General features: G+C 34.5%; 1 protein-coding gene across 1 annotated transcript in view; it reads right to left on the reverse strand.

Moving 5' to 3' along the window:
* The window catches only part of LOC100012939 (transmembrane protease serine 11C-like), a 103,543-nt gene extending 86,647 nt beyond the window's left edge, over positions 1-16,896 (reverse strand). The window contains exons 1-2 of the mRNA XM_016423223.2: positions 16,841-16,896; positions 5,943-6,058 (exon numbers count right to left, since the gene is read on the reverse strand). Of these exons, the coding sequence (XP_016278709.2) occupies positions 5,943-6,058; positions 16,841-16,896 (172 nt within the window). The remainder of the gene's footprint in view (positions 1-5,942; positions 6,059-16,840) is intronic.
* Positions 16,897-25,486: the final 8,590 nt, after the last annotated feature.

Here is a 25,486-nt window from a genome sequence, read left to right on the forward strand (position 1 = left end):
TGGAATACCAATATTTCCACTAAGAGATCAAACAAGCCTACAACCAGATAGCGGCATAATTCATATTAAAACACATAAACCATTTACAACAGCTGACCTTGAAAGTCTGAAAAGGCGGATGCCTTCCTGGTTTTCAGAACCAATGAGATGTTTAAAAGAATTTAAAAGAGCAATTAGGCTTTATGATCCAGATTTCCAAGACACTGAAATTCTTCTCTCAGAATTATTTTCAAAAAGGGAAAAACAACAATTCATTGATGAAACAAGAAAAAAATCCAAATTTAACATCATAGTCAGAGGAAGGAACAGACTTAGAGTTATCTAATAATGAAAATCTACGTTACCTAAGAAAGGCCAGAGAAGACTTATTAGAGGCAATGAAAAGTTTTTCAAAAAGACCAGATACTTGGGGAAAATTTGAGAGATTGAGACAGGAGAGTGGGGAACATCCATCAAAGTTCCTTGATAGAGGGATTGAAGTAGCAGAGGATGTGCTTGGATTTGAAAATTTAACTGAACACAATCTCCAGAGCTTGCCAAAGACTTGGGGAATATAGAAATCACCAAGCAAGAGTCAATGCAAGACAGGAATCACATAGAATCACTATATTCAATAATGTTTGATTCAGAAAATGAAGAAGAACAAGAACCTTATGAATATATCAAACCTTACGATCAAAATTATAAAGCTTTACAAAAGGAGGAGAAAGATAATTACATTAACAACTCAAATCAAGAACTAACGATCCAGTCAGAAGAGTTAGTTAAGGAAATAAACTACACAATCACATTAGAAGAAATGCTGGCAGCATTGGGATTTTTTTTTATGAATTACGAAGAATTTGTGAAAAGTATGTGGAAGTGGATAAAGTGGATAGAGACACTAAATTGGCAGTACAAGAAAATCATATACCTGATCCAAAACAAAAGGAAGAAGAAGAAAACAATGTAATGCTCCTATCACATCTTCCTTTCTCTGATGTAGAACTTCTCACAAACTAGACTGTCAATTAACAAAATACATACAAGCTTTACAGACAAGAATAGCAGAATTGCATGAAATGGGCTTGATACAACAAACAGTACCCCTGGATTACAATTTGCACAACATCAAACCAGGAGACATAGTATACTTAAAAAATTTCAATAGAAAATTGGCCACAGACATAAAATGGACTGGACCACATGAAGTATTGCTTACTACCCCAACAGCTATAAAAGTTGCAGGGAAAGACTCATGGTTTCACTGTTCCCATGTGAAACCAGAAAAAGTTCAACACCACTGTAACAGACATCGAAGATAATTAGACAACAGATAGGGCTGAGAAATGGAAACAAAAACTGATTAACATAAGAAGTACAACACAAAGAAATAATAGTGACACGTAATATTCGAGACAACTTTCCAGCCCAGAGGAAAAACAACCCAGAGGAAAAGCAACCCAGAGGAAAAGCAACCCAGAGGAAAAGCAACCCAGAGGAAAAGCATCCCAGAGGAAAAGCATCCCAGAGGAAAAGATTTTAAACCAGCCCAGAGGAAAAGCATCAAGAAAAGATTGTAGAGACAAGAAACAAAGAGGAAAATCTGGAATGGACAGCTAAGACTTTGAACTTTGTAAATGTGTTTATATAAGAAGAGGACAGATCAAAAATGAGACATATGTAAGACTGAGTGTGTTGACATAATAAAATAAAAGTGATTTCACATATTAGGGAAATAGCATGCATCACTACATAACTAGGAAGAATGAAGAGATCCATCAGTCAACATGAGAAGTGGAAATCTGAAGAAACTTGATAAGTATTAATTCAACAAACACTATTAGACACAAAACACAAAATCACAAACTGACATATTGAGAGACCTTGTTTATATAAACAAGTGTCTGAAATTGTATTTATGCAAAATGTAAATATATAGTTAGTTCCATAAGGTCTTAGGCAAATATAAAGATCAATAGATATTTCTATTTGACTGACATCATGATGTGGAACAATGTGTATTGTTATATTATATGTAAATAATTTCTATAAATAATGTATTAGTTTAGTTAACTTAGAGTAAGTAGTATTAGCGCAAAGATTCAAATTTCTTGTAATAGTTTTGTTCAACATTTATTGTACTGAAATTATTGTAAAACCCCAAAACTACCCTTGCCCAAATTTTCCTGCTAAGAATTCCTTAGAGTAGATTTAGTAAATTGGTAACTATAATATAAATATGTGACCTTGGGAAGGTCACAACAACAACCAAAAAAAGGGGACGATTGTAGAAAGGAAACTAGACTAACAGTTTGTGTGGGGGAAGGTCCAACTGGGAGTGGCAGCTGGATCTTGTGACTAGCACTTCCTTGCTGCTGGAAAAAAGACTGGTGTCCTGGTGTTGGAGGAGAGGGGAGCTTGTTCAGCCCAGTCTGGAGTGGCATGCTCTTCTTGGTTCAGCCGGAAGACACAGGCTTCTGAAGGTTAGAATTGTTCTTGTTTGCTTTCTGTCTACTGCTAAGATTCTGAATTAGAACAAGGAGAGTAGACGGGAGTGGGACAAACCCTCTGCCAGCCTCTGGGGCCTGGCCCTATACTCTGAAGCTAAGGAAAAACTCCAATTCCAACTGGATTATTAAACTTTATATTATTTGAATTCGCAGTCAGATAAGTGGACTATCTTTTCTGGTCATAGAGGGAGCTGAACTTCAGTTTCAGTCATTTAAAGACAAACTGTCCATTTTGGACCCCTGCTGTTTCCTCTCAGCAGGGGGCATCTCCCTCCCTTGCCTCACCAAGCAGTGTTCCCTCTCTCTCCTTATCTCCTCCTTACCCCCATAGAAACCTCCCATTTATCCCCATTTTCCCCAATCCTATTTCCTTTCCCAATAAATATTACAGGTGAAATAATTCAGAAAAGGCCATGCAGTTAGTGGGAAGTCTAGGAATAAAATATAGGTCTCTTATTTCCTAGTTTAGTATTATTTTCACCTTTCCCCTCATAACTCCATTATGATTTCTTCTGTTCTTTGTACAACAGAGTGATTCTCCTTGACCAGTGTTTTGGGGGATTATGCTGTGTCAGCAGTTTGAGGGGGCATGGAGAAGGCAGTCACTTTGGTTAGTTGATATAAAAAAGCACCTAGAACAAAATTTGTATGTTCATAATTCAAGTGTAATATACCCACATGTACCACATGTATAATCATACATATATACATTCAGTAACTTCCTCCACTCTCATTTAAGATGAAGTGGGTAAAATTGCCCTCGCCTTTTGCCACTAATTTTCACCTTCAAAAATAACCTTGGTGTTCATTGTAACCTGAATTCATTTGTTTAAAATGTGGAGGTGGAGAGTAAGTACACAGTGTGATTTGCCCAGCCTTTTCTATGTGCTCCAGAAAACAACAGTTTCATGTTATGCACAGACTTGGCGATCAACAAATATCATTGCCTATTTGACCGAAATGAACTCTGGTAGAAGGAAAGTGATATATTTGCATAAAATTTTATTTTACCAAGGGCTAGCTTAGAAAATATATGTGTGTGTATAAGAAGGGTTGGTCTATCAAATATATTTAATATTTGAAAGATGATTCTGAGAAATAATATACAAATTTCATTTTTAAAGAAAAATAATTTTAGCAATGTTGGTTCATTCCTCAATTTGATTATAAATACCATTCTAGGTTCAATCAAGCAAGAAAGAAGGATTTATTAAGTATCTGCTATGAAGGGTAATATGCCAAGCCATAGAGCTTCAAAGACAAAAAAAAAGAAACAATCTATGTTTCCAAGGAGTTTATATGCTAACTGATGGCACCGTGGACAGTGTGTCAGGAGAACTGAACTTAAATCTTGTCTCACACACTTATTAGTTGTATGACCTGGGATAAGTCACTTTGTTTCTGTTTGCCTGAATTTTCTTATTAGTAAAATTGGGATAAAAACAGGACCAACCCCATGGGGTCATTGTGAAGATCAAATGACATAATAATGAAAAGCACTTAGCACAGTGCCAGGCACATGGTAGGTGCTATAGAAATGCTCATTCACTTCCCTTCTTTGGGGATTAGGGAAGACTATATATATATATATATACATATATATATATATATATATATACATATATATATACATATACATATACATATATATGTATATACTGCATTCAAAATAAAAGTAAAGTAGTTGGGGAGGCTGAAGGAAAATAATAATAGGAAGTTTTATAAACATTTTACACATTGTATCTTATTTTATCCTTATAACAATAACCCTGTGAGGTGGTTATTATTTGTGTTTTCTGGAGTTATAGAGGTTAAATTATTTGCTTGCTATATAGTAGGTAGAAAATCTGGGACTTATACCTCTCTTCTGATTCCAATCTGGCATATTTTATACTTCACCAAGATCTATACATATTTTTAAAAAGGGAGAGGAGATGTGGTATAACAGGGATGAGTTCAGCATATAGAGGTTGGGGAGATCTGGCTTTGAACTCCTTAGATAATATGTTTAACTCTGGGTAAATTACTTGACTTCTCTGAACCTCAGTTTTTTCTGAGTTCTGAGGTTACTTCAAAGGGTTAATATAATGCACAAGGAGATAATATGTATAAAGTTCTTTGCAAACACTGAGATATGTAAATGTGATGTGGTTTTAGGGGTGTGCTGTCTGAGCTCAAGTACCAGCTGATTGAGCATTTACACAGTGGAAATCAGTAGAGCTACAAATCAGTTTTTATTTATTGTTTTGTTGATTATTTAGATTTTGGAAAGTTGTTAATAATGAATATTAAACTTAAAAAATGTGTCATGGAGTATTTCCCTTCCCCTTGTTATTAAGCATGTACCAGCATGCTTCTTGCTGTTATCATTAAAAAGGCAACTTCTACCAATATTTGTCCCTTCTCTAGGTATGACTTCCCTATTTCTTCAATTTGGGAAAATTTATACAACAAAATCTTGAATAACCATTTTCTCTATCCAACCTTTCTGCTTGTTTCTAGAAAAGAAATTTTGTAAAGCCCTTAAAGAAAGAAGCAATGGGACATATTAGTGTGATATTAAGTGTGTGTATGTATGTGTGAGAATGAGAGAGAGTGAGAGAGAGAGAGAGAGAGAGAGAGAGAGAGAGAGAGAGAGAGAGAGAAGGAATAAATCCTTTTTAGGAGAAAAATATATATTCAAGGTGCTTCATTGATATCAGCATACCTTTTCCAGACTTGTTTCCCCCTACCCACTTGCTTTCATATAATATGCACCATTAAAATGTAAGCTCCTTGAGGAATAGAACTATTTTTGCTTTTTCTTTGTATTCCCAGTGCTAAGCATAGTGCCTAGTGCATACAATGTGCTTAATATAAGTGCTTAGTGGTTTAACTAGTGTGTTTCCTGAGTTGAGTTCAATTGGCAAAGGATTTAACATCTTGGACTAGATAGCAGCTGAGGTTTTTTCCAACTCAAATTCTGTGGTCTTGTGATTCTCAATGAAGCCATCTCTAATACTTCTAGCAAGACATAAACTTGTTCACCTCAGAGTTCTTACTGCATTTTAAATACCTCTTAATTGTATTTTCACTTTATTCCTTCTACTCTAGTTATTTTAGGATGTGTTCTCTTCCCCATTTGAATGTAAATTCCATAGGCATAGATGAAAAAGAAATTGTTTTTGTCTCCCCAGTGCCTTAGCAAAGTGTCTTGTATGAATTGGATTGTCAAATATATATCAAATTAACAGAAAACTGAAAGTCTAAGCTCTGCTTGAATTGATCTTGGCAACTCCCACATTTTCCAAAGTTCCAAAGCTCCTACCTTTTTAAGGGCCTGTGACAAAAACTTAAAAAATTTCAAAGATAGAGAAATACTCACAAAATATCCTCAACACAGTAACTTTCCAAATCTGAGAATCAGAGTAAAGCCATTAAAGTATGAGGCCTGATATGATAGACACTCACCATAGACCACAAAATAAATGATAACTCCAATGACTGCTGCAGCAATTATGACCACCAAGATAGTCAGAGCAATTTTCCCGGATCTTGTGAGTTTCATGTCTGTGTCTAATCCTGTCCTGTGCAAAAGGGATAAAAGCACACATACAAGTGTAAGCTAAAGATATCCTATGTTTAAATACTGACTCTGGTATTTAGAATAAAGGCTCATCCCTTTTCATGTTTTATTTGAATTGAATAGACAGTTGATGAGTGTAGTAGAAAACTAGAGACCATAAACCCAAGAAGTGGAATGATAAATAGTTAAGGATAAAGGATGGGCAATGCTACATACTATGCTGTTAACTCATCTTCTTAACAGATATAGAAGAAAATCTCTAACAGTCAGATTTTTTGTTGTTTTTATTTTTGTTTTTGCCGTGACCAGAGTTCTATATCGTGAATATCATAGGTGGCTTGGGATGTGTACTGACAGAGGGAGTGTCCACATTGATGGAATCACAAATGCATTGGACTATTAAAGTACAATACACTGAAATTTTGTTCTAATTCAATGCAATGCAATTCTACCTCCACCCCTAAGTTTTCAAAATGCTATCATTTTAATTTGGGTTCTCAATGCATCTCAAGTAGACCATTGTTACAACTTCCTAATTGGAAACTAGGCTTCTAGTTTCATATTCTCTGATCACTGGAAAGCACATTGTTCAATGTAAGCTTGTACCTAATGCATATGCTTCAAAAATGAATTCCTTATGGATGGTGATAAGATGAGTAATAAGACAATGTAAGGGCTGGTTGGAAGAACTGGAGATATTTGGCCTGGAGAAAAGGAACACCTTTTACCCTCTAGGAATGAAAGGGCAAATGGAAAAGAAATTAGGTTTGTTTTGCAGAGGGAAGTTCTAGGAAAATGTTTTCTTTCATAAGAGAAAAGCCTTCCTAACATTTACAACTGGCCAATATGCTTTCTTAATAGATTGCAAGTTTATCATTATTGGAGGTCTGAAGGAAAAGTGAATGACTACTCATCAGGGAAGGAGCAAAATAGTTTCCTGCTCAGGTGTGGGCAAAAATAGATAGTTTAACATCCTTCCATTTCTAAGTTTTTTTTTAAATTAAAAAATATTTTAAAAATATTTCCTAAATAATTGTCTTTTTTTCATATTTATTAAAAAATGTTGAGTTCCAAACCCTCTCTCCCCTCCTTGAAAATGCAAGCAATTTTATATCAGTTATACATGCGAAGTAATGGAAAACATATTTCCATATTAGTCATATTGCAAAGGAACACAGTTACTTTTAAAATTTTCTTTAAAAAAATTATTTCAGTCTACCTTCAGAGTTCATCAATTCTTTCTCTGTAGGTGAATAGTGTTTTTCATGATGGATCCTTAGAAATTGTCTTAAATCATTGTCTTGATTAAAATAGCCAAATCTTTTAGAGTCCATTATCTTGCAACATTGATGTTACAGTGTACAATGCTCTCTTAGTTCTGCTCACTTCACTTAGCATGAATTCATATGTCTTCCCATGTTTTTCTGAAACCACTCCTCTCATCATATCTTATAGCACAATAGTATTCCATCATAAACATATGCTACAACTTATTCTAGCCATTCCCCAATTGACAAGTTTATCCTCAATTTCTAAACCTTTACCACCACAAAAAGAGCTGCTATGAATATTTTTTGCACAGATAGATCCTTTTCCCTTTTCTTTTATCTCTTTGTGCTTCAGATCTAGCAGTGATATCGATGGGTCATAAGGCAGACACAGTTTTATTGCCCTTTGGGCCTACTTTCAAATTGTGCTCCACAATGATTGTATCAGTTCATAGCTCCACCAACAGTATAAGTATCATTTCTAGTAAAACTAAGAATAATGGTGGTAATACTGAACACCTTTGCTTCACGAACCCTGATCTTATTTGGAAGGTTATCTCCATTACAGATAATGATTTTAAATAGACACTATTTATCATTTTAAGGAAAATTCCATTTATTCTTATGCTTTCTAATGCTTTTACTAAGAGTAGGTGAATATGTTTTCTCAAAGGCCTTTTCTCTATTAATATAATCATATGTTGTTTATTGGTTTTTGATACAGTAAATGTTTATTATGCTATAAATTATATAGTAAATTATGCTGAGAATTTTTCTAATATGGAATCAGGCCTGAATTCCTAGTATAAATTCCATCTGGTCATAGTGTATAATCTTTATGATTTATTGCTGTAATCTTAGCAGTATTTTAAAAATATTTGTATCAATATTCATGAAGGAATTTGGTCTATAGCTCTCTGTTTCTGCTTACCCTGGTTTAGGCATCAAAACCACATTTATGTCATAGAAGGAATTTGGTATAACTCCTCTCTAAGTATTTTTCCAAATCACTTATATAGTATTAGAATTAATTGATCCTTAAATGTTTGGTAGAATTTGCTTGTAAATCCATCTGTTCCTGGAAGTTTTTTTTTTCCTTAAGGAGCTCTTTTATGGTTTATTCAATTTAATTTTCTGAGATAAGGTTATTTAAACATTCAATTTACCCTCTTATTAATCTAGGCAGTTTATATTTCTGTTTTTTAATCAATATTCATTGATTTCACTTAGATTGTCAGTTTTGCTGGCATATACTTGCAAAAAGTAACTCTTAATAATTTTTTAAGTTTCATCTTCATAGGTGGTACATTCACTCTTCATTTTTATACCAGTAATTTGGTTTTCTTTCTTTTTACTCAAATTAAGTAATGACATATATTTTATATTTTTTATAAAACCAGCTCCCAATTTTACTTATTAGGATAATGTTTTCTTTTAACTTTCAATTTTATTAAATTCTCCTTTGATTTTTCAAGTTTCCATTTTGATGTTTAATTGGAGATTTAAAATATTTTTTAGTTGCATGTTCAATTCATTGATCTGTCCTTTATTTTAGTGGAATACCAATTTAGTGAAATGTTTTCCTCTAGTGCTTTGGCTATGTTGCACAAATTTTGGAATATTGTTTCATTATTCTCATTCATTTTAATGAAATCATTGATTGTTTCTATGATTTACTCTTTGACTCATTCATTCTTTAGGATTGGATTACTTAGTTTTCAATTGATTTTCAAACTCTGCTTCTATGGCCTTTTATAGATGTAATTTTTATTGCATTACTGTTTGAAAAGGATACATTTGATATTTATCTTTCTTTACATTTATTTGTAAGGTTTTTAATGGTCTAATGCATGGGTCAATTTTTGTTAAGGTGCTATATGCATATGAGAAAGTGATATGGTTCTTTCTATTCCCATGTACTTTTCTCTAGAGATCTCTTATATCTAACTTTTTCTAACATTCTATCCATCTTAACTCATTTCCTATTTATTTTATGATTAGCTTTATCTAGTCCTAAAAGGGTAAATTTGGAATCTCCCACTTGTGTATTTTTACCATTGGTTTCCTCATTTAACATTTTAGACAGTATAGGAGAGATTAGGTTTAGATCAACATCTCACACCCTACACTAAGATAAATTCAAAATGGGTGAATGACTTGAATATAAAGAAGGAAACTATAAGTAAATTAGGTGAACACAGAGTAGTCTACTTGTCAGATCTTTGGGAAAGGAAAGATTTTTTAAAAAACTAAAACCCTTACCTTCTATCTTAGAATCAATACTGCATATTGGTTCTAAAGCAGAAGAGTGGTAAGGGCTAGTCAATGGCAGTTAAGTGACTTGCACAGGGCCACACAGCTAGGAAGTATTTGAGGTCAGATTTGAACCCAAAACCTCCCATTTCTGGGGCTGATACTCAATCCACTGAGCCACTCAGCTGCCCCCAGGAAAGGAAAGATTTTAAGACCGAGCAAGAGTTAGAAAAAATTATAAAATGTAAAATAAAGAATTTTGATTACATTAAATTAAAAAGGTTTTGTACAAATAAAACCAATGCAGTCAAGATTAGAAGGAAAGCAACAAATTGGGGAAAATATTTATAAAAAAACTGACAAAGGTATAATTACTCAAATATATGAGGAGCTAAATCAATTGTACAAAAAATAAAGCCATTCACCAATGGATAAATGGACAAGGGACATGAATAGGTAATTTTCAGATGAAGAAATCAAAACTATCAATAAACACATGAAAAAGTGTTCTAAATCTCTTATAATTAGAGAAATGCAAATCAAAACAACTCTGAGGTACTACCTCACACCTATCAGATTGGCTAACAGGACAGCAAAAGAAAGTAATAAATGTTGGAGGGGATGTGGCAAATTTGGGACTTTAATGCATTGCTGGTAGAGTTGTGAATTGATCCAACCATTCTGGAAGGCAATTTGGAACTATGTCCAAAGGGCGCTAAAAGACCGCTTCTGAATTTATACTCCAAAGAGATCGTTAGGAAAAAGACTTGTACAAAAATATTTATAGCCTCATTCTTTGTGGTGGCAAAAGAATGAAAAATGAGGGGATGCTCTTCAATTGGGGAATGGGTAAATAAATTGTGGTATCTGCTGGTGATGGAATACTATAGTGCTCAAAGGAATAATGAACTGGAGGAATTCCATGTGAACTGTAATGACCTCCAAGATTTGATGCAGAATGAAAGGAGAAGAACCAGGAGAACATTATACACAGAGACTGATACACTGTGGTACAGTTGAATGTAATGAACTTCTCTACTGGCAACAATACAATGATCTAGGACAATTCAGAGGGACTTATGAGAAAGAAAACTATCTACATTAAGAGGAAGAACTGTAGGAATAGAAGCACAGAAGAAATACAATTGTTTGATCATATAGGTTGATGGGGATATGATTGGGGATGTAGACTCTAAACAATCACCATAGTGCAAATATCAATAATATGGAAATAGGTCTTAATCAATGACACATGTAAAACCCAGTGGAATTGTGCATCAGTTCCTGGGGGGGGTGGAACTGGGGAGGGGAGGGAAAGAACATGAATCATATAACCATGGAAAAATATTCTAAATTAGTTAAGTAGAAATTTTCAATTAAAAAAATTAGAATCTGGATACTATATCATTTGGTGCATAAATATTTTGAATTGATATTAATTCATTGCCTCTGACAGCTTTTAGCAAGATATTATTTCACTAGTTATTCATTTTAATTAAATCTAATTTTGCTTTAGCTTTGACTGAGATCAAGATTGGTAGTCATTTTTTAAAAAAAATTTCATTTGAAGCACAGAAAATTCAAACACTTATTTTAACTTTATATATTTCTCTTTATTTCCAATGCGTTTCTTATAAGCACTATATTGTTGGATTTGAGTTTTTAATCCATTCTCATATCTGCTTCTATTTTCTGGGTGAGCTCATCCCATCCACAATTATGAATATTAACTCTACATTTCCCACCATCTTTTTTTCTTCTATTTATCCTTTTCTCTCTCTTTTATCCTGTCCCTCATCCAAAGTCTGTTTTGGTTCTGACAACTCACTTTTATTTGTCCTCCCTTTTATTGCAGTTCCTTTTTGTCCTTCTCCTCCTTCCTTGTTGGGTAAGATACATTTCTATTAACACTTGGGCATGTACATTTATTTTTCTCATCTTTGAACCAATTTATATGTGAATAAGGTTCAAGTGTTGCCTGTCATCTACTTCCTTGTGTGCCTCTTTTCTGTGATATAATTTTCTCCATTCTTCCTATACCTTACTCATCCCAGGGTATCCTTCTTTGTCACCTCTCCTTTTTTAAAAATGTCATTCCAGCGTAAATGATTGACTCCCAACTTACTTTCTATGGAGGATCCTTCTAATTGCACTAATAATGATGAAGTTCTTAGAAGTTACACATATCAGCTTCCCATATAGAAAGGTAGACATTTTAACATTCTTGAGTCTATTCTAATTTCATTTTAACATTTACCTTTTCATGTTTCTCTTTAGTTCTATATTTCAAAATCAAAATTTCTATTCAATGCTAGTCATTTCCTCAGGAATGCTTGACAGTCCAACTTTTCATTAATATCCATTTTCCCTTGAAGGATTATATTGGATTTTGCTGTATAGGTTATTCTTGGTTTTAATCCCGAGGGTTTTGCCTTCTAGAATATCATATTGTAAACCCTCCACAGTAAAAGCTGCTAAATTTTGTGTGATCCAGATTGTGGCTCAATAATATTTGAATAATTTCTTTTTTTTTTTGGCTGCTTATAGTGTATTTTGATTTGGGAATCATGGAATTTGGCTATAATATTTCTGGGAGTTCTCATTTTGGGAACTCTTTCAAATGACAATAGGTAGATTCTTTCTATTTTTATTTTACCCCCTAGTTTTAGGCAGTTTTTCTTAATCATGACTTTCTGCTAGTCCAATAATGCTTAAATTGTCTCTTCTCAATCTATTTCCCAGGTAAGTTTTTTTCCCTGATGAAACATTTTATAATTTCTTCTACTTTTCTTTGTTTTAACTTTGTTTTATTGTTTCTTGATGTCTCATAAAAGTCTTTAGCTTCCACTTGCAAATTTTAATTTTTATGGACTTTTTTCAGTAAGCTTTTATAATTTTTTTAAATTTCAGGTCAATTATGCTTTTTATGAAATTATTTTCATTAGGGATTTTTAATCCCTCTTTTCCCATTAGGGCAACTCTGTTTTTTAAGGTATTATTTTGTCAATATTTTCTTGTGCCATGCCTTTTCGTGATTTTCTTTCTTTATCTTATTTTTAATCCATTTCTCTTTCTAACACTTATTAAAAAATCATTTTTAGCTTTTTCAGGAATTCTTATTGGGATTGTGTCCAATTTACAATTTGTATTTTTTCCTTTGAGTTTTTTTGGGGACAGGTAGATATGTTTGTTAATTTCATTGTCTTCTGAGTTTGTTCTGATCCTCCCTGTCACAATATTAACTTTATGGCAAGGTTTTGACATGGGCATTGAACCCTCAGAAACTCAGCCAAACTATTATCAGGGAAATTCCTTTGCTCCCTTACATATTGTTGACTCCTAGCCTAAAAACATCCAATGATTCCTATAGAATGCTAAGATGATTGCCCTCCTTTGATCCTCCTTTAGATTTAAGATGGACAAAGAGATGCACCTCCAGGCTATACCTTGATTCTATTGGGCTACATCTCAGACATATATCTGTCCCTTACAACAAAGGAATCTTTTATGAGGGCCATTCCCTATGTCTCCAGGTAGACCCCAGTCAGATGATTAACCTCCCATGGAATGCCTGAGTGGCTACCACTCTAGAGTCACATCCAAAACATGACACAGCATTTATTTTAAGAGTATAAAATCCCCAGAATTGATGAGTTCTGGGAGCAGCTTTCCATCTTGCTGTTCTACCTGTTCCTCCTGGCCCTTCTCAACATTACTTTCTAAATTAATAAATTTCTCTTTTTATTTTTAAGCTAAGTTTTGGAGTCTTGCATTCTTGCCAAAAGGTATCCTTTCCAAACCCAGGGGGTGCACCTCTTCACCCCCCACAACATCTTGTGTGTGTGTGTGTGTGTGTGTGTGTATGTGTGAGGTTGTTTACTAATTTTCTAACCTATTTCTTAATTTTCTAACCTATTTCTTGATTTTTAACTTTGTTAATTTGGGGCTCTGTTCCCAGCATTGGGAGGATGGGCTGTCTTAAGCTTTAGTCCTTTTTTTTTTTGCACCTCTGTTTTCACTGATAGATATGGGAATTTTTTTTCTCCTTATCTGCACTATGGTCCTTTTCAAGGATGGGCTCCTACTCACTTGGGTCCCAAAATGATATTCCTCCTCAGGGTCCCTGAGCTTGTATTGCCTAAAAGAATAGTTTCCTTCAGGGCTCCTACTTCCTCCTTACCAAAAATGCTCTTTTCTGTCTTGAACTATGACCTAAAAGTGGGTATAGGCAATGGATTTTCCAAACCGTCTGATTTTGCGTGTAGTCCTAGCATAGAAATCCCCTATATCTTTTTCTGACTATTTGCCACATACCTTTACTCTCCATCTTCTGTCACATTGCCTACTATGTAGTGTTTCATCCATGTGGGTTCTAGATCAGCCTCAATCTCCATATCACAGATTTCTCTTTCAGTCTTCTTAAGTTGTCTTAGGCTGGAAGGATGTCTTATTCTGTTCTTTTGTTGGCTTTGCCATTCCAGAATTCCATTTGTGGCTTTATTTTAATTTGGGGGGGAAATGTTGGAAAAGCTCAACCAAGTACTTTCTCTACTCAGCAAACTTGGTTCTACTCCCCCAAATTGATATTTTTACATGAATACGAAACTTAGAGTTTTAGAAATTTTGTTATTATTATTAAATGGGAAATTTCAAGAAAATCTGTTGACATTAATAAGAAAAATGTAAAAAAGAGCATTATAGTCAAGAATATGTTCAGCATGACATGGTCTTGATGAAATTGTTGATCAGGATCAATTCAACAAATGTTTAAGTGCCTACTTAGGTGTATTATTAGGTGCTGGACATAAGAACAAAATGAAAAAATGCCTACTCTCAGGGACATTGTTTACCAAATGGTGACTAGTGATCTAAAGGCTAAAAATGCTCTTTTAAAGGCTTAAGGTTAAGGCCTTTCCTGAATGTTTTCTCCTTTTTCTCTAATTTTCCTAACTCATTCTAGTTATTTCTTTTCCCTCCTCATACTGTCCCTATACAATATTTACATAGGGGACATGTCCCCAATATTCTAGCTTTTCCATTATAAAATGATCTCTTTTGGACATGAAGTATTTCTTTTTCTGAGATAGACTTTTTTGTTATAATTTTAACATTAGTTACATTTCTCCTTTATTTTCCATCCCCCAAGCCATTCTAAATAACTATGAACAAAAGTCCCATCTATTTTAATCTTTGCATTATTGTGTTTAGAAAGGCACTTTGCAAAATGGTAGGCACTTAATCTTATTAAGCTGAATGAAGTCATCTACTTCATTTTTAGCTTAGTAAAGAAAGGGTCTAAAATGTAATTTTCCTTCATATTTGAGAAAGATTCATTCTTTGAAAGTAGAAATGAGAGTTATTAAAAGTTAAAACATTTACTACTTATCTCAAAATTAAAAAAAAATTGTTAAAACCTAAAGGAAAAACAAACTGTAACTAAACAATGTTTTAAATAATGTTAACCTTTCTGCAGTTTCTAAAGTATGAGGAAGGACAATGGTGAGAGGGTTCATTCCATGACATCTAGAACACTAGTCTAGGAGAATTTAAAATGAGCAGCAAAACGACCTTTTTCAAACTGCTCATTTTGTTCAGTAGTTCAGTAGAAAAAGAACACTAGTTCTGGAGTCCTGGTTTAAAATACCACCTGTTCTGATAACTCCCTAGTTTGTCTCGAATAAGCCATTTTCTCTCCTGGGACTTCAGTTTTCGCATCTGTAAAAGGAGATGTTTGCACTAGATAGTCTCTGAAGTAATTTCCAGTTTTAAATTAAGAAATGGGAAGTATCACAATGTGATTTTATTGTTTTTTGTTTTGTGATTTACCTTATCATTTATTATTGATGCAGTTTGTAGGCCAAAATAATATGATGACACTAGAGAATTATTTTAAGCTTGGTCAGAAACAAGCTCTCAATGCTGGCTTGTGTCTAAAAGCCAAATTAATTTTATAGAGTTAAGTCAGTGTTGGCTTATGCCTATTTTCTGATGAGCTATTTACTGAGTATGAAGAGGTGACTGAAAGAATACCTTAGATTTATATAGCATTTTATAGTTTACAAAGCACATTGAAAGCTTCTATTAAAAACTCAGTTTAATCAGATCTGGAATCATTAAATTAGAAAGTGGTGCCAATAATCCTTCTATTGTTAAATCCTGGAAAGACCCTAGAAGAGTACCTAAGTCTACAATTCAGAAAATGCTCTCTTCCCAACCTCATACTATCTCCTCTAAAACAAGATATTAAGCCAGAATAGCACTAATTTAAATTACTCATTTCTAGGAAATAGAACTTTGGGGCTTTTTCTTTGGACAAAACAGGCACCTAGTTTTTCAGCACAGTCCTTCTTTTTATGGGAGATTTTCTCTCCACTTTTATAAGTACAAAATCTACTGGCTCAGAAGTCAAGATCTTATCTATGTTTCCCTAGAAACTCTCATCCTATCACCTTAACTCTCAGACAAAAGTACTCCTATTTCAGGACACAGCACTCTAGTTGGAAGGAAGAATATCCTTTGTCTTCCATTCTAATGCGAAAGTAAACCACTTCTCAATATTTAAAAAAAAAGTAAATGGACCAATCTTAGATCAATTTTTGCTTGGAAGCTAAGTAATACAATCAGAAGATCTGTAACATTGCCCTTTTGTTAGTCTGCCTGCATATCCACTTATGCATTACTCCTCCAAAACAAGTTTTTCAGTATTGGGCAATAGTGTCTTAATCTAAATACATACACAAAGAATTCTTTTTCAGGCATCATACAAAAAATATTTATGTCCATTAAGCATCTTTCATGTGCTGGGGGCTGTTCTAAGTGCTATGCTGTGACTCTAAAAAGAGACAAAAGACAGTTCCTGCCTTAAAGGAACTCACAATCTAATAGAGGGGCCATAAACAAACAAATATGTATCTAAAGCAAGCAATATGCAGGATAAATAGGAAATAATGGATAGAGGGAAGACACTGCAATTAAGGAAGACTTCCTACAGAAAGTAGGATTTTAGTTGGTGAGTAAAGGAAGCCAGAGATCAGCAGCTAGGGTAGAGGAAGCAGAGTATTCAAAGCATCGAGAGAGAGAGAGAGAGAGAGAGAGAGAGAGAGTTAGAGAAAATGGCTGAAACCTCAATGCAAAAAAATACCTGAAGATGCTCCAAATTATATATTTACAATTTTTTTTTCATAAATTTTATCCCTCGTATTGCTGGTTATAAAAGTAATCAGTTCCATCAGCACCTTTGTGTGATTCTTATTATAACTTACCTGTTTTGCAAAGTGGCCCATGGCTGCTCTTGCTGCTGAAGTTGTCCCTTGGCCATCATCCTCTCCTGTGCTTTACCATAGTGTCATCTTTGTCCTATTTAGCTTGCAAGATCCTGTGTCTTTTGTGTGTTTTATGGTAATGATAATTATACTGCTGCTGAGCATTTATATGACTTTTCATCTTCAAAGTTCATTCCTAACATTAACTAATTAATTTTATGTTAGTAAGATACCAGATACATATATGTGTAGTTCCATAAATAAATAATTTTATGGATAAAAACTGGAGGTGAAGATTGAAATATTGAGTCTTAATGTGGGATGAACCTGGACCACCAGTCAACCTACCTCTGCCTGTTTCCAGAGAAATTAAAGATTCTTTTAAGATTTAAAGAGCTGGTTTCTCTTCTTGACTTTTCCTATACTCATCCTCTGTAGTCCACTTCTTTGCTATTTCTCAGAATGCTAATCTTTCTCTCCCTGACTTCCCATTAGAATCTGAGTGTCTACTGGGTTTGTACCACAAAGAGATAATAAGGAAAAAATGTTTGTACAAAAATATTCATAGCTGTATTCTTTGTGGTGGAAAAAAATTAGAAAATGAGGTGTCCCTCAATTGGGGGATGACTGAACAAATTGTGGTATCTGATGGTAAGGGAATACTATTGTACTGTAAGGAGTGATGAACTGGAGGATTTCTTTATGAACTGGAAAGACCTTTAGGAACTGATGCAGAGTGAAATGAGCAGAACCAAGAGAACATTGTACATTGAAAGTGAAATATTGTGCAACTATCCAATGTAATGGACTTTACTACTAATAGTAATACAAGAATCCAGAATATTCCTGAGGGACTTATGAGAAAGACTGCTATCCATAATTGAGAGAAAGAACTATGGGAGTAGAAACACAAAAGAAAAACTTGTCACTTATCACTTGTTTATATGGGTATATGATTTGGAATTTTGTCTTTAAAAGATTGCTCTAAGGCAAAAATGACTAATGTGGAAATATGTATCAAATGATAACATTTGTACCAAACAAGGGAATTGCTTGTCAGCTTTGGGGAGGGGGAAGGAAAGAAAACAAATCATGTAAACAGGGAAAGTATTTTTTAAAGATTAAATTAAATAAAAATTGCAAAATAAATAAATGGAAAGTAAAAAAAAAAAAAGAATCTGAGTTTCTCCCCAAACTCTTTCTTCCTCCTTCATCTTATGCCCTCTTTAAAATGTTGCTTTTGTCCTAATTCTACTATTTAGTTAAGATTTTTTAAATCACTGAAATTCAGTTGTGATTTTTTAAAAAAGTAGCTTTAGTTTATCAATAATGTTCTGGTTAGCTTCCTTGCTCTTAGTAGCCAACTATGTTGGTGAAAATAAATGCAGAATTATTCATATGTATACTTAGCTGCCTTGAGTGGGAGAATTTACTAGGAGTTAGAAGGTAGTATCAAGTTAGAATCTTGTTGGTAATTTTAAGGAAAAGACTTCCTGGGGATGAGGAAAATACCTACCCACTCTGTTTTGAATGGTGAGTCTGTGGTTTATGATTTGGTCTAAAAGAGATAGAGATAGTAGTTCTACTCTGCCCATACAAGTGTTAGTGGAGAAGGAATCAGACAAAACAAAAAATATTAAGATTAGAGAAAGGGTGATTACAGCTTTTGATTCCACCCTGTAGGACCCTGTTAATACATTCATATTCAATGAGCCTCTCTTGAAATCATATTTCCAGATTCACTCTAGATTCCAAGTCTTTACTTTTGCCCTATTCCATTTATTTAAATCCATATATCCTTCACAGATCACCTTACACTCCATGAGTGTGTTATGAGACTTTCTCCTCACCCCGAGGTGATTTGCTATTTCTATGAATTCATCTCTAATTAGTGCTTATTTATTCACTTTATTTTGTGCCTTAATCACATACAACCTGATGTTATTTAATAATTTTGTGTGAGTAAGTCTTCTCTTGGACTGTGGGTTCCTGGAGGGTCTAAGAACTGTTTCTCTCTGTATCTCAGAGTCTAGAAAAGCAGTCTGCTTATAGTAGATGTAGGCTTATGATTTCATTGATGGAAGGAGATTTTGGTTTGCAAAAATGTCACCATCGCACACATATAGAGTAGACATTAACTAAATACATGTAGAGGGAAACTAGGTAGCACAGAGAACAGAGTGCTCGACCTGGAGTCAGGAAGACCAGAGTTCAAAGCCAGCCTCAGACACTTAATTGTGTGACTCTGAGCAGTTCACAATCCTCTTTGCCTCATTTCTTCATCTGAAAAAATGAACTGGAGGAAGAACCGGCAAACTACCCCATTATCTTTGCCAAGAAAACTCCAAATGGGGTCACAGAGAATCAAACATTAATGAAACAACTGAACAAATACATGTGGAATTGAATTATTTTCAGACTGGTTCTTGTTATAGTCATGGTATTTCACTTCAGCTCAGAGGTATTCCACTTGTTCTTTTTACAATTCTGCTGCCTCATTCATCTCACTATAGAATCCATATACTTTGAGCTTCATGAAACTTTGGAGGGAGCTCAAGTTAGTAATTTGGTAGCCCTAGGATTGATAATGGGCTGTTTTTAGTAGCAAAAATATATGTTGCCAGTTTCTAGAGTTGTAATGTTGTCATTCATTTTAATCAATTAGTCAAACAACAAGCATTTATTGAGAACCTACCATATGACAGTGTTCATCTACACCACAAAGTGATCTTTGAAGGCACAGGTCTATGCTATTCATCTACTCAATAGCCCTCAGTTGTTATTTATTGTTTTTATTTTTCCAATCCTACTTTCTTTCTTAAGCTCCAGTCATGAATCATCAACTGTCTTTTGAACATTTCAAACTTGGTGTTCTAGAGATATTTCAAATTCAACATATCCAAAACAGAACTCCAAAAACAGAAACTATCCTGTTTATTTAAGGGCCGCTATTCTCTTAGTCACTCAGACTCACAACCTTGGAGTTATCTAATCTGTTGTCAAATTTTGTCACTTCTACCATTACAACATCTCTTCTATACATCCCTTTCTTGTTTCAACAACCCATCTAGTATAACTTTATCACCTCTTACCTCAACTTCTAAAATGGTCTTTTAATTGGCCTCCCTGATTCAAGTTTCTCCTTACTCCAAGTCTATCCTCCACTCAACTGCCAAAATGATTTTCCTTAAGTGCTCATCTGTTCATTTATCTCCCTGACCCATTTGCTCCATCCCCATTCAATAAAATCCAGCAACATTTCTTCAGAATGAAATTATAAAATCCCCTGTTTAGTATTTAAAGCCTTTATAATTTACCTCCTTCCCACTTTCCCAAAAATCTTTTACTTTATTTTCTTCCTAGATTCTAGATCCTGCCTCATTGGTCTATTTGCTGTTCTTTACATATGACACTTCACTGCACACTAGCTAAATCCCAGGTTTTCCTTCTTTCCCTTTGATTCTCAGTTTTCCTGGTCAACTCAAATCTCACTGATGAGACTTTTCTTGGTCTCCTCCCACTCCCACCAGTTTCTTCCCTCTGAAATTGCCTTCCATGGACTTTACATATTGCTTGTAAGTAGAAGAGAACATTTCTTGTAGTTATTTAGACCTTTATTAATGATGCAGCTAATGGGAAGTGTAGTTTTTCCTATCTGGAAAGATTATAGGAGGGAAAGAGGGGGAACTGTTGTTTGTTTTGATGATAGTGGAGCTCAGGACAGATGTTCACCAATAGAAAGCTGATAGTAATGAAGGGCATCATGAGTGTTTGAAGCTATATCTGTTTAAGTGACCACTTAATGAATGTTGCCTAGATTTTTCTGCTTGCCATATCGTAGGACCTGGTAAACAACCTCTGTCTCCTCCCTCTTCACTGCCTGGCCAATTGGCAAAGGAATGGATCCCACAAAGGAGAGAGAGTCAAAAAGGAATCTGATACCATTTGCCTTAGGCTTCATTACAAGGCTGTGTTGAGCTTCCTCCAGGACTGCATAAAGAGACAAGCTCTATCCATATTGTTTCCTCTATTAGAATGTGAGGTCCCCAAAACCAAAGAGAATTTTGCTACTTCTGTATCTTCAATGCTTTGTATATAGTCTGATACATATGTATTTATGGACTCTCTGACTAAAGGTCTCCTCAAAATGGGTTTTTAGGCTTTCTAGCTTTATTTTGCATTTCCCAACTTTTCAGTTCTAACTTCCAGATTCAACTAACCCATTCATCAGACTTGAAATCTCAGGTCTCCATTTATCTGCATTCCTTAGGCTTCTGAATTGATATTTTACTTCAAGTTCCTTATTTCTTATATTAACCTCTCCAAATATTTCTCTTTTTTCAAAGTTCAGCTTTGGTGCCACCTTCACCATGTGCCCTCTCTTCATTTCCCCCTTCTTAAGCTATTTTATATTTATATGTGTATATTCTGGTCCCCTCACTCCAAGTAGAATTGAAGCTCTTTGAGAACAGAAGCTATCATGCTTTTGTTTTTGTATCTCAAGTACATAGGAATATTTAATGAATAAGTGCTCATCTAAATCTGAAATGGGTCTTAACAATCAATTTCAGTGTAGTACAGAATAAGTCTTATTTAGAGCTTTAAGCTTTGTAAAAGATCTTACAATTTAGTTGACCACTAGTTTAAGAGCAGTAACGAGTACAATAAGGACATTAAAAAGGTAAACCTAAACTTAAACAGAATACATAGAACAATGTCAAAGGGTCAGATCTCAGGAAGCAGTGGTTCCAATGTATTCTGTATGGATCAGGGGACTTCTGCAAGTTTGCTTAAATTTTAGCACTGCCTTTTAAGAGGAATAGTAATGAACCAGAGTATAATTGAAGAAGCATTGCCAAGAATAAGATGTAGTGATGTTCTGAAACAAAAGAATGCAGTCTTAAAGGTTCATCATGGTGTTCTAGGATGGATTGTATAGTCATAGATTTAGAGCTGAAAAAGAACCATAGAGGTTACTTAATCTAACTTCTTCATTCAAAGATGGGGAAACTGAGATTTCTCATGATTGAAGAACCTTATCTGGGGTTGTATGACTAATGGCACACAAACAGTAATTAGCAGGATTTAATCCCAGAGCCTTTAAGTCCAGATTAACCTTTCAAGAGGGAACAACCACTCACAGTATTATATGTAGTAAAATTAGTAGAATTTGATGGGAAATTATTAAAAAATCATATTTTAGCTCCATATAAGAAATAACTTTACAATAGTTCAAATCATCTAATAACATAGTTGACTTCCTTGTTTTAAAAAATGTATTTATTAAGCACTTACTACATGCCAAGCAATGTATAAGACATGGAAATAAAAATTCAAAGGGTAATGCCTCGCCTTCTTGGAGATTACATCCCATAAGTCAGGAATGAGCTAATAAATGTTTAGTAAGCTTCAAAAAATAGTTTTCATGATGTACTTTTAAATTTTATTTGCATATTAAGATTTTCCCTATTACTTTCTTTAATTTAGATAATCAACAATAAAGGAAGCCCTGGCTTACAGCATTTGCTAATTTCTGAGGTGTAAATACTCTCCTTGAAAATTTAAACACTGAATGATTAGAACTGACTCCAACACACACCTGGAAAGAGAAAAACACATAGAAGTAATTGACAACCAGGGAGGAATATTTTGTTTTGGAAAGTTCCAGAGACAATGAGTGGAGCTGTAAGGGGAGTAGATTGATATATTCTTTCCAGAAGTAATGGTAGTTCTGATTTTATAATGGATCCAGAACTAGAAGAAGGTGATGGCAGTGGAGGTGGTGGTGATAATGATAATACATCTTTCAGAAAGGTGTCTAGAATAAGTGCCCTCCTATGTGGCAAAAGTGAAGTATGCCTATAGTAGAACCTGAGGGAACCACTACTCAGTACAGGAAGAGAATTCCAGGTACTAAAGGGTTATGCCCATGATTTCTGATAAGAACACAATGAGGCTGGTCTTATACTCAGTTCTTCCTGTCTCCAGGCCCAGTGCTTTAACCACTTTGCCACGTAACTGACAAAATAATTCTTAGCCTCATATGGCATGTATACCTATATGAGGTAGTCCTATATACCTCCAAGAGGTAAAGAAATTCTACAACTAACCCAGAAGACATTTGAAAATGAATTAGTTAATCTACTATTTTTTTAAACACTTGAAACTTAATAGCTTCCAGCTTTGTGCTAGACACTGGGGAAAATAAAATGAACAACATAATCTCTACTATGAGGAATTTACATTCCCATGAAGGCAATAACAAGGACATATGTAAATATATATAGAATTCATATAAAGACAGTAAATAGGGGGCAGCTGTGTGGCTCAGTGAGTTGGGAGCCAGGCCTAGAGATTTGCGGTCCTCGGTTCAAATCTGGCCTTAGATAATTCCTAACTGAATGACCCTGGGCAAGTCACTTAACCATCATTGACTAGCCCTTACTCCTCTTCTGCCTTAGAACCAATAACCAGTATTGGTTCTAAGACAGAAGGTAAGGGTTTAAAAAAATAAAGACAGTAAATAAAGATAAATACAAAGTAGACAAGTTCACCATATTTGAGGGACAGAGTCCTAGAGGTTGAGGGCACCAGGAAATGATTCACATAGAAGATAGTGTTTTTGAAAGAAAAGAGAGATTCTAGGAGGCAGTGGTGAGGAAAGGTTTAGGATGATGCCAGAAGCAAAGGAATGGTAAAACAAAATAGTGCTACTGCTGTATGTGAAGAACACAGAAAAGGCCAGTTTGCCTGGACATAGGAGGGAAAAATGATATATAAGGTGCTTGGAAAGATAGGTTAAAGGGAAATTTATTACAAGCTTTAAAAAAGAAACAGAAGAATTTAGGTTTGGTTCTAGAGGTAATGGGTACACTTGAGTTAGTAGAGTTGGAAAGTGTCTTGAACCTAAGGAAAAATGTTGACAGTTTTGTGGAGGATGGACATAATGGAGAGAGATTTGAGGCAGTGAAACCAATTACAATAATCTTGATCAAAGATAATAAAGGTCTGAACTGAGGTAGTCACTGTGAAGAGAGAAAGGGAGGAGAGTATATGAGAGAGGTGGAGTTAGAACCAGTATGATTTGGCAATTAATTGGATGAGGTGGCATATATTTTGATAATTGACATCAATTCAAGGATGGGAATAAGCACTGATGGCAAAAAAAAAAATGGAAAATATGAATCAGGAATATGGGTTGGGAGTGAACTATGCAAAAACTTCACATCTAGTTATAATGAATACTTTCTTTGAGGAAATAATTAGAAGGTAATATACATGGTGAGCACCAAATAACATTACAAAAAAGGAATTAACTATATTTTAACAGACAGGAGATAGCTTGTTATTACTGTGTGCGTCATCCTTAAAACATCTATCATCTTCAACCAAAAAGCTAATTGAAATTCAACCAAAAAGCTAATTGAAATAATCAACAACTTTAGCAAAGTTGCAGGATACAAAATAAACCCACATAAATCATCAGCTTTTCTATATATCTCCAACACAGCTCAGCAGCAAGAACTAGAAAGAGAAATCCCATTCAAAATCACCTTAGACAAAATAAAATACCTAGGAATCTATCTCCCGAGACAAACACAGGAACTATATGAACGCAACTACAAAACACTCTCCACACAACTAAAACTAGGCTTGAGCAAATGGAAAAACATTAACTGCTCATGGATAGGACGAGCCAATATAATAAAAATGACCATCCTACCCAAACTTATTTACCTATTTAGTGCCATACCCATTGAACTACCAAAATACTTCTTCACTGATTTAGAAAAAACCATAACAAAGTTCATTTGGAAGAACAAAAGATCAAGGATATCCAGGGAAATAATGAAAAAAAACACATATGATGGGGGCCTTGCAGTCCCTGACCTTAAACTATATTACAAAGCAGCAGTCATCAAAACAATTTGGTACTGGCTAAGAAACAGAAAGGAAGATCAGTGGAATAGACTGGGGGAAAGCGACCTCAGCAAGACAGTATACTATAAACCCAAAGATCCCAGCTTTTGGGACAAAAATCCCCTATTCGACAAAAACTGCTGGGAAAATTGGAAGACAGTGTGGGAGAGACTAGGAATAGATCAACACCTCACACCCTACACCAAGATAAATTCAAAATGGGTGAGTGACTTAAACATAAAGAAGGAAACCATAAGTAAATTGGGTAAACACAGAATAGTATACATGTCAGACCTTTGGGAGGGGAAAGGCTTTAAAACCAAGCAAGACATAGAAAGAATCACAAAATGTAAAATAAATAATTTTGACTACATCAAACTAAAAAGCTTTTGTACAAACAAAACCAATGTAACTAAAATCAGAAGGGAAACAACAAATTGGGAAAAAATCTTCATAGAAACCTCTGACAAAGGTTTAATTACTCATATTTATAAAGAGCTAAATCAATTGTACAAAAAATCAATCCATTCTCCAATTGATAAATGGGCAAGGGACATGGATAGGCAGTTCTCAGATAAAGAAATCAAAACTATTAACAAGCACATGAAGAAGTGTTCTACATCTCTTATAATCAGAGAGATGCAAATAAAAACAACTCTGAGGTATCACCTCACACCTAGCAGATTGGCTAACATAACAGCAAAGGAAAGTAATGAATGCTGGAGG

Source organism: Monodelphis domestica, chromosome 6, assembly GCF_027887165.1.
Source record: "Monodelphis domestica isolate mMonDom1 chromosome 6, mMonDom1.pri, whole genome shotgun sequence".
NCBI lineage: Eukaryota > Metazoa > Chordata > Mammalia > Didelphimorphia > Didelphidae > Monodelphis > Monodelphis domestica.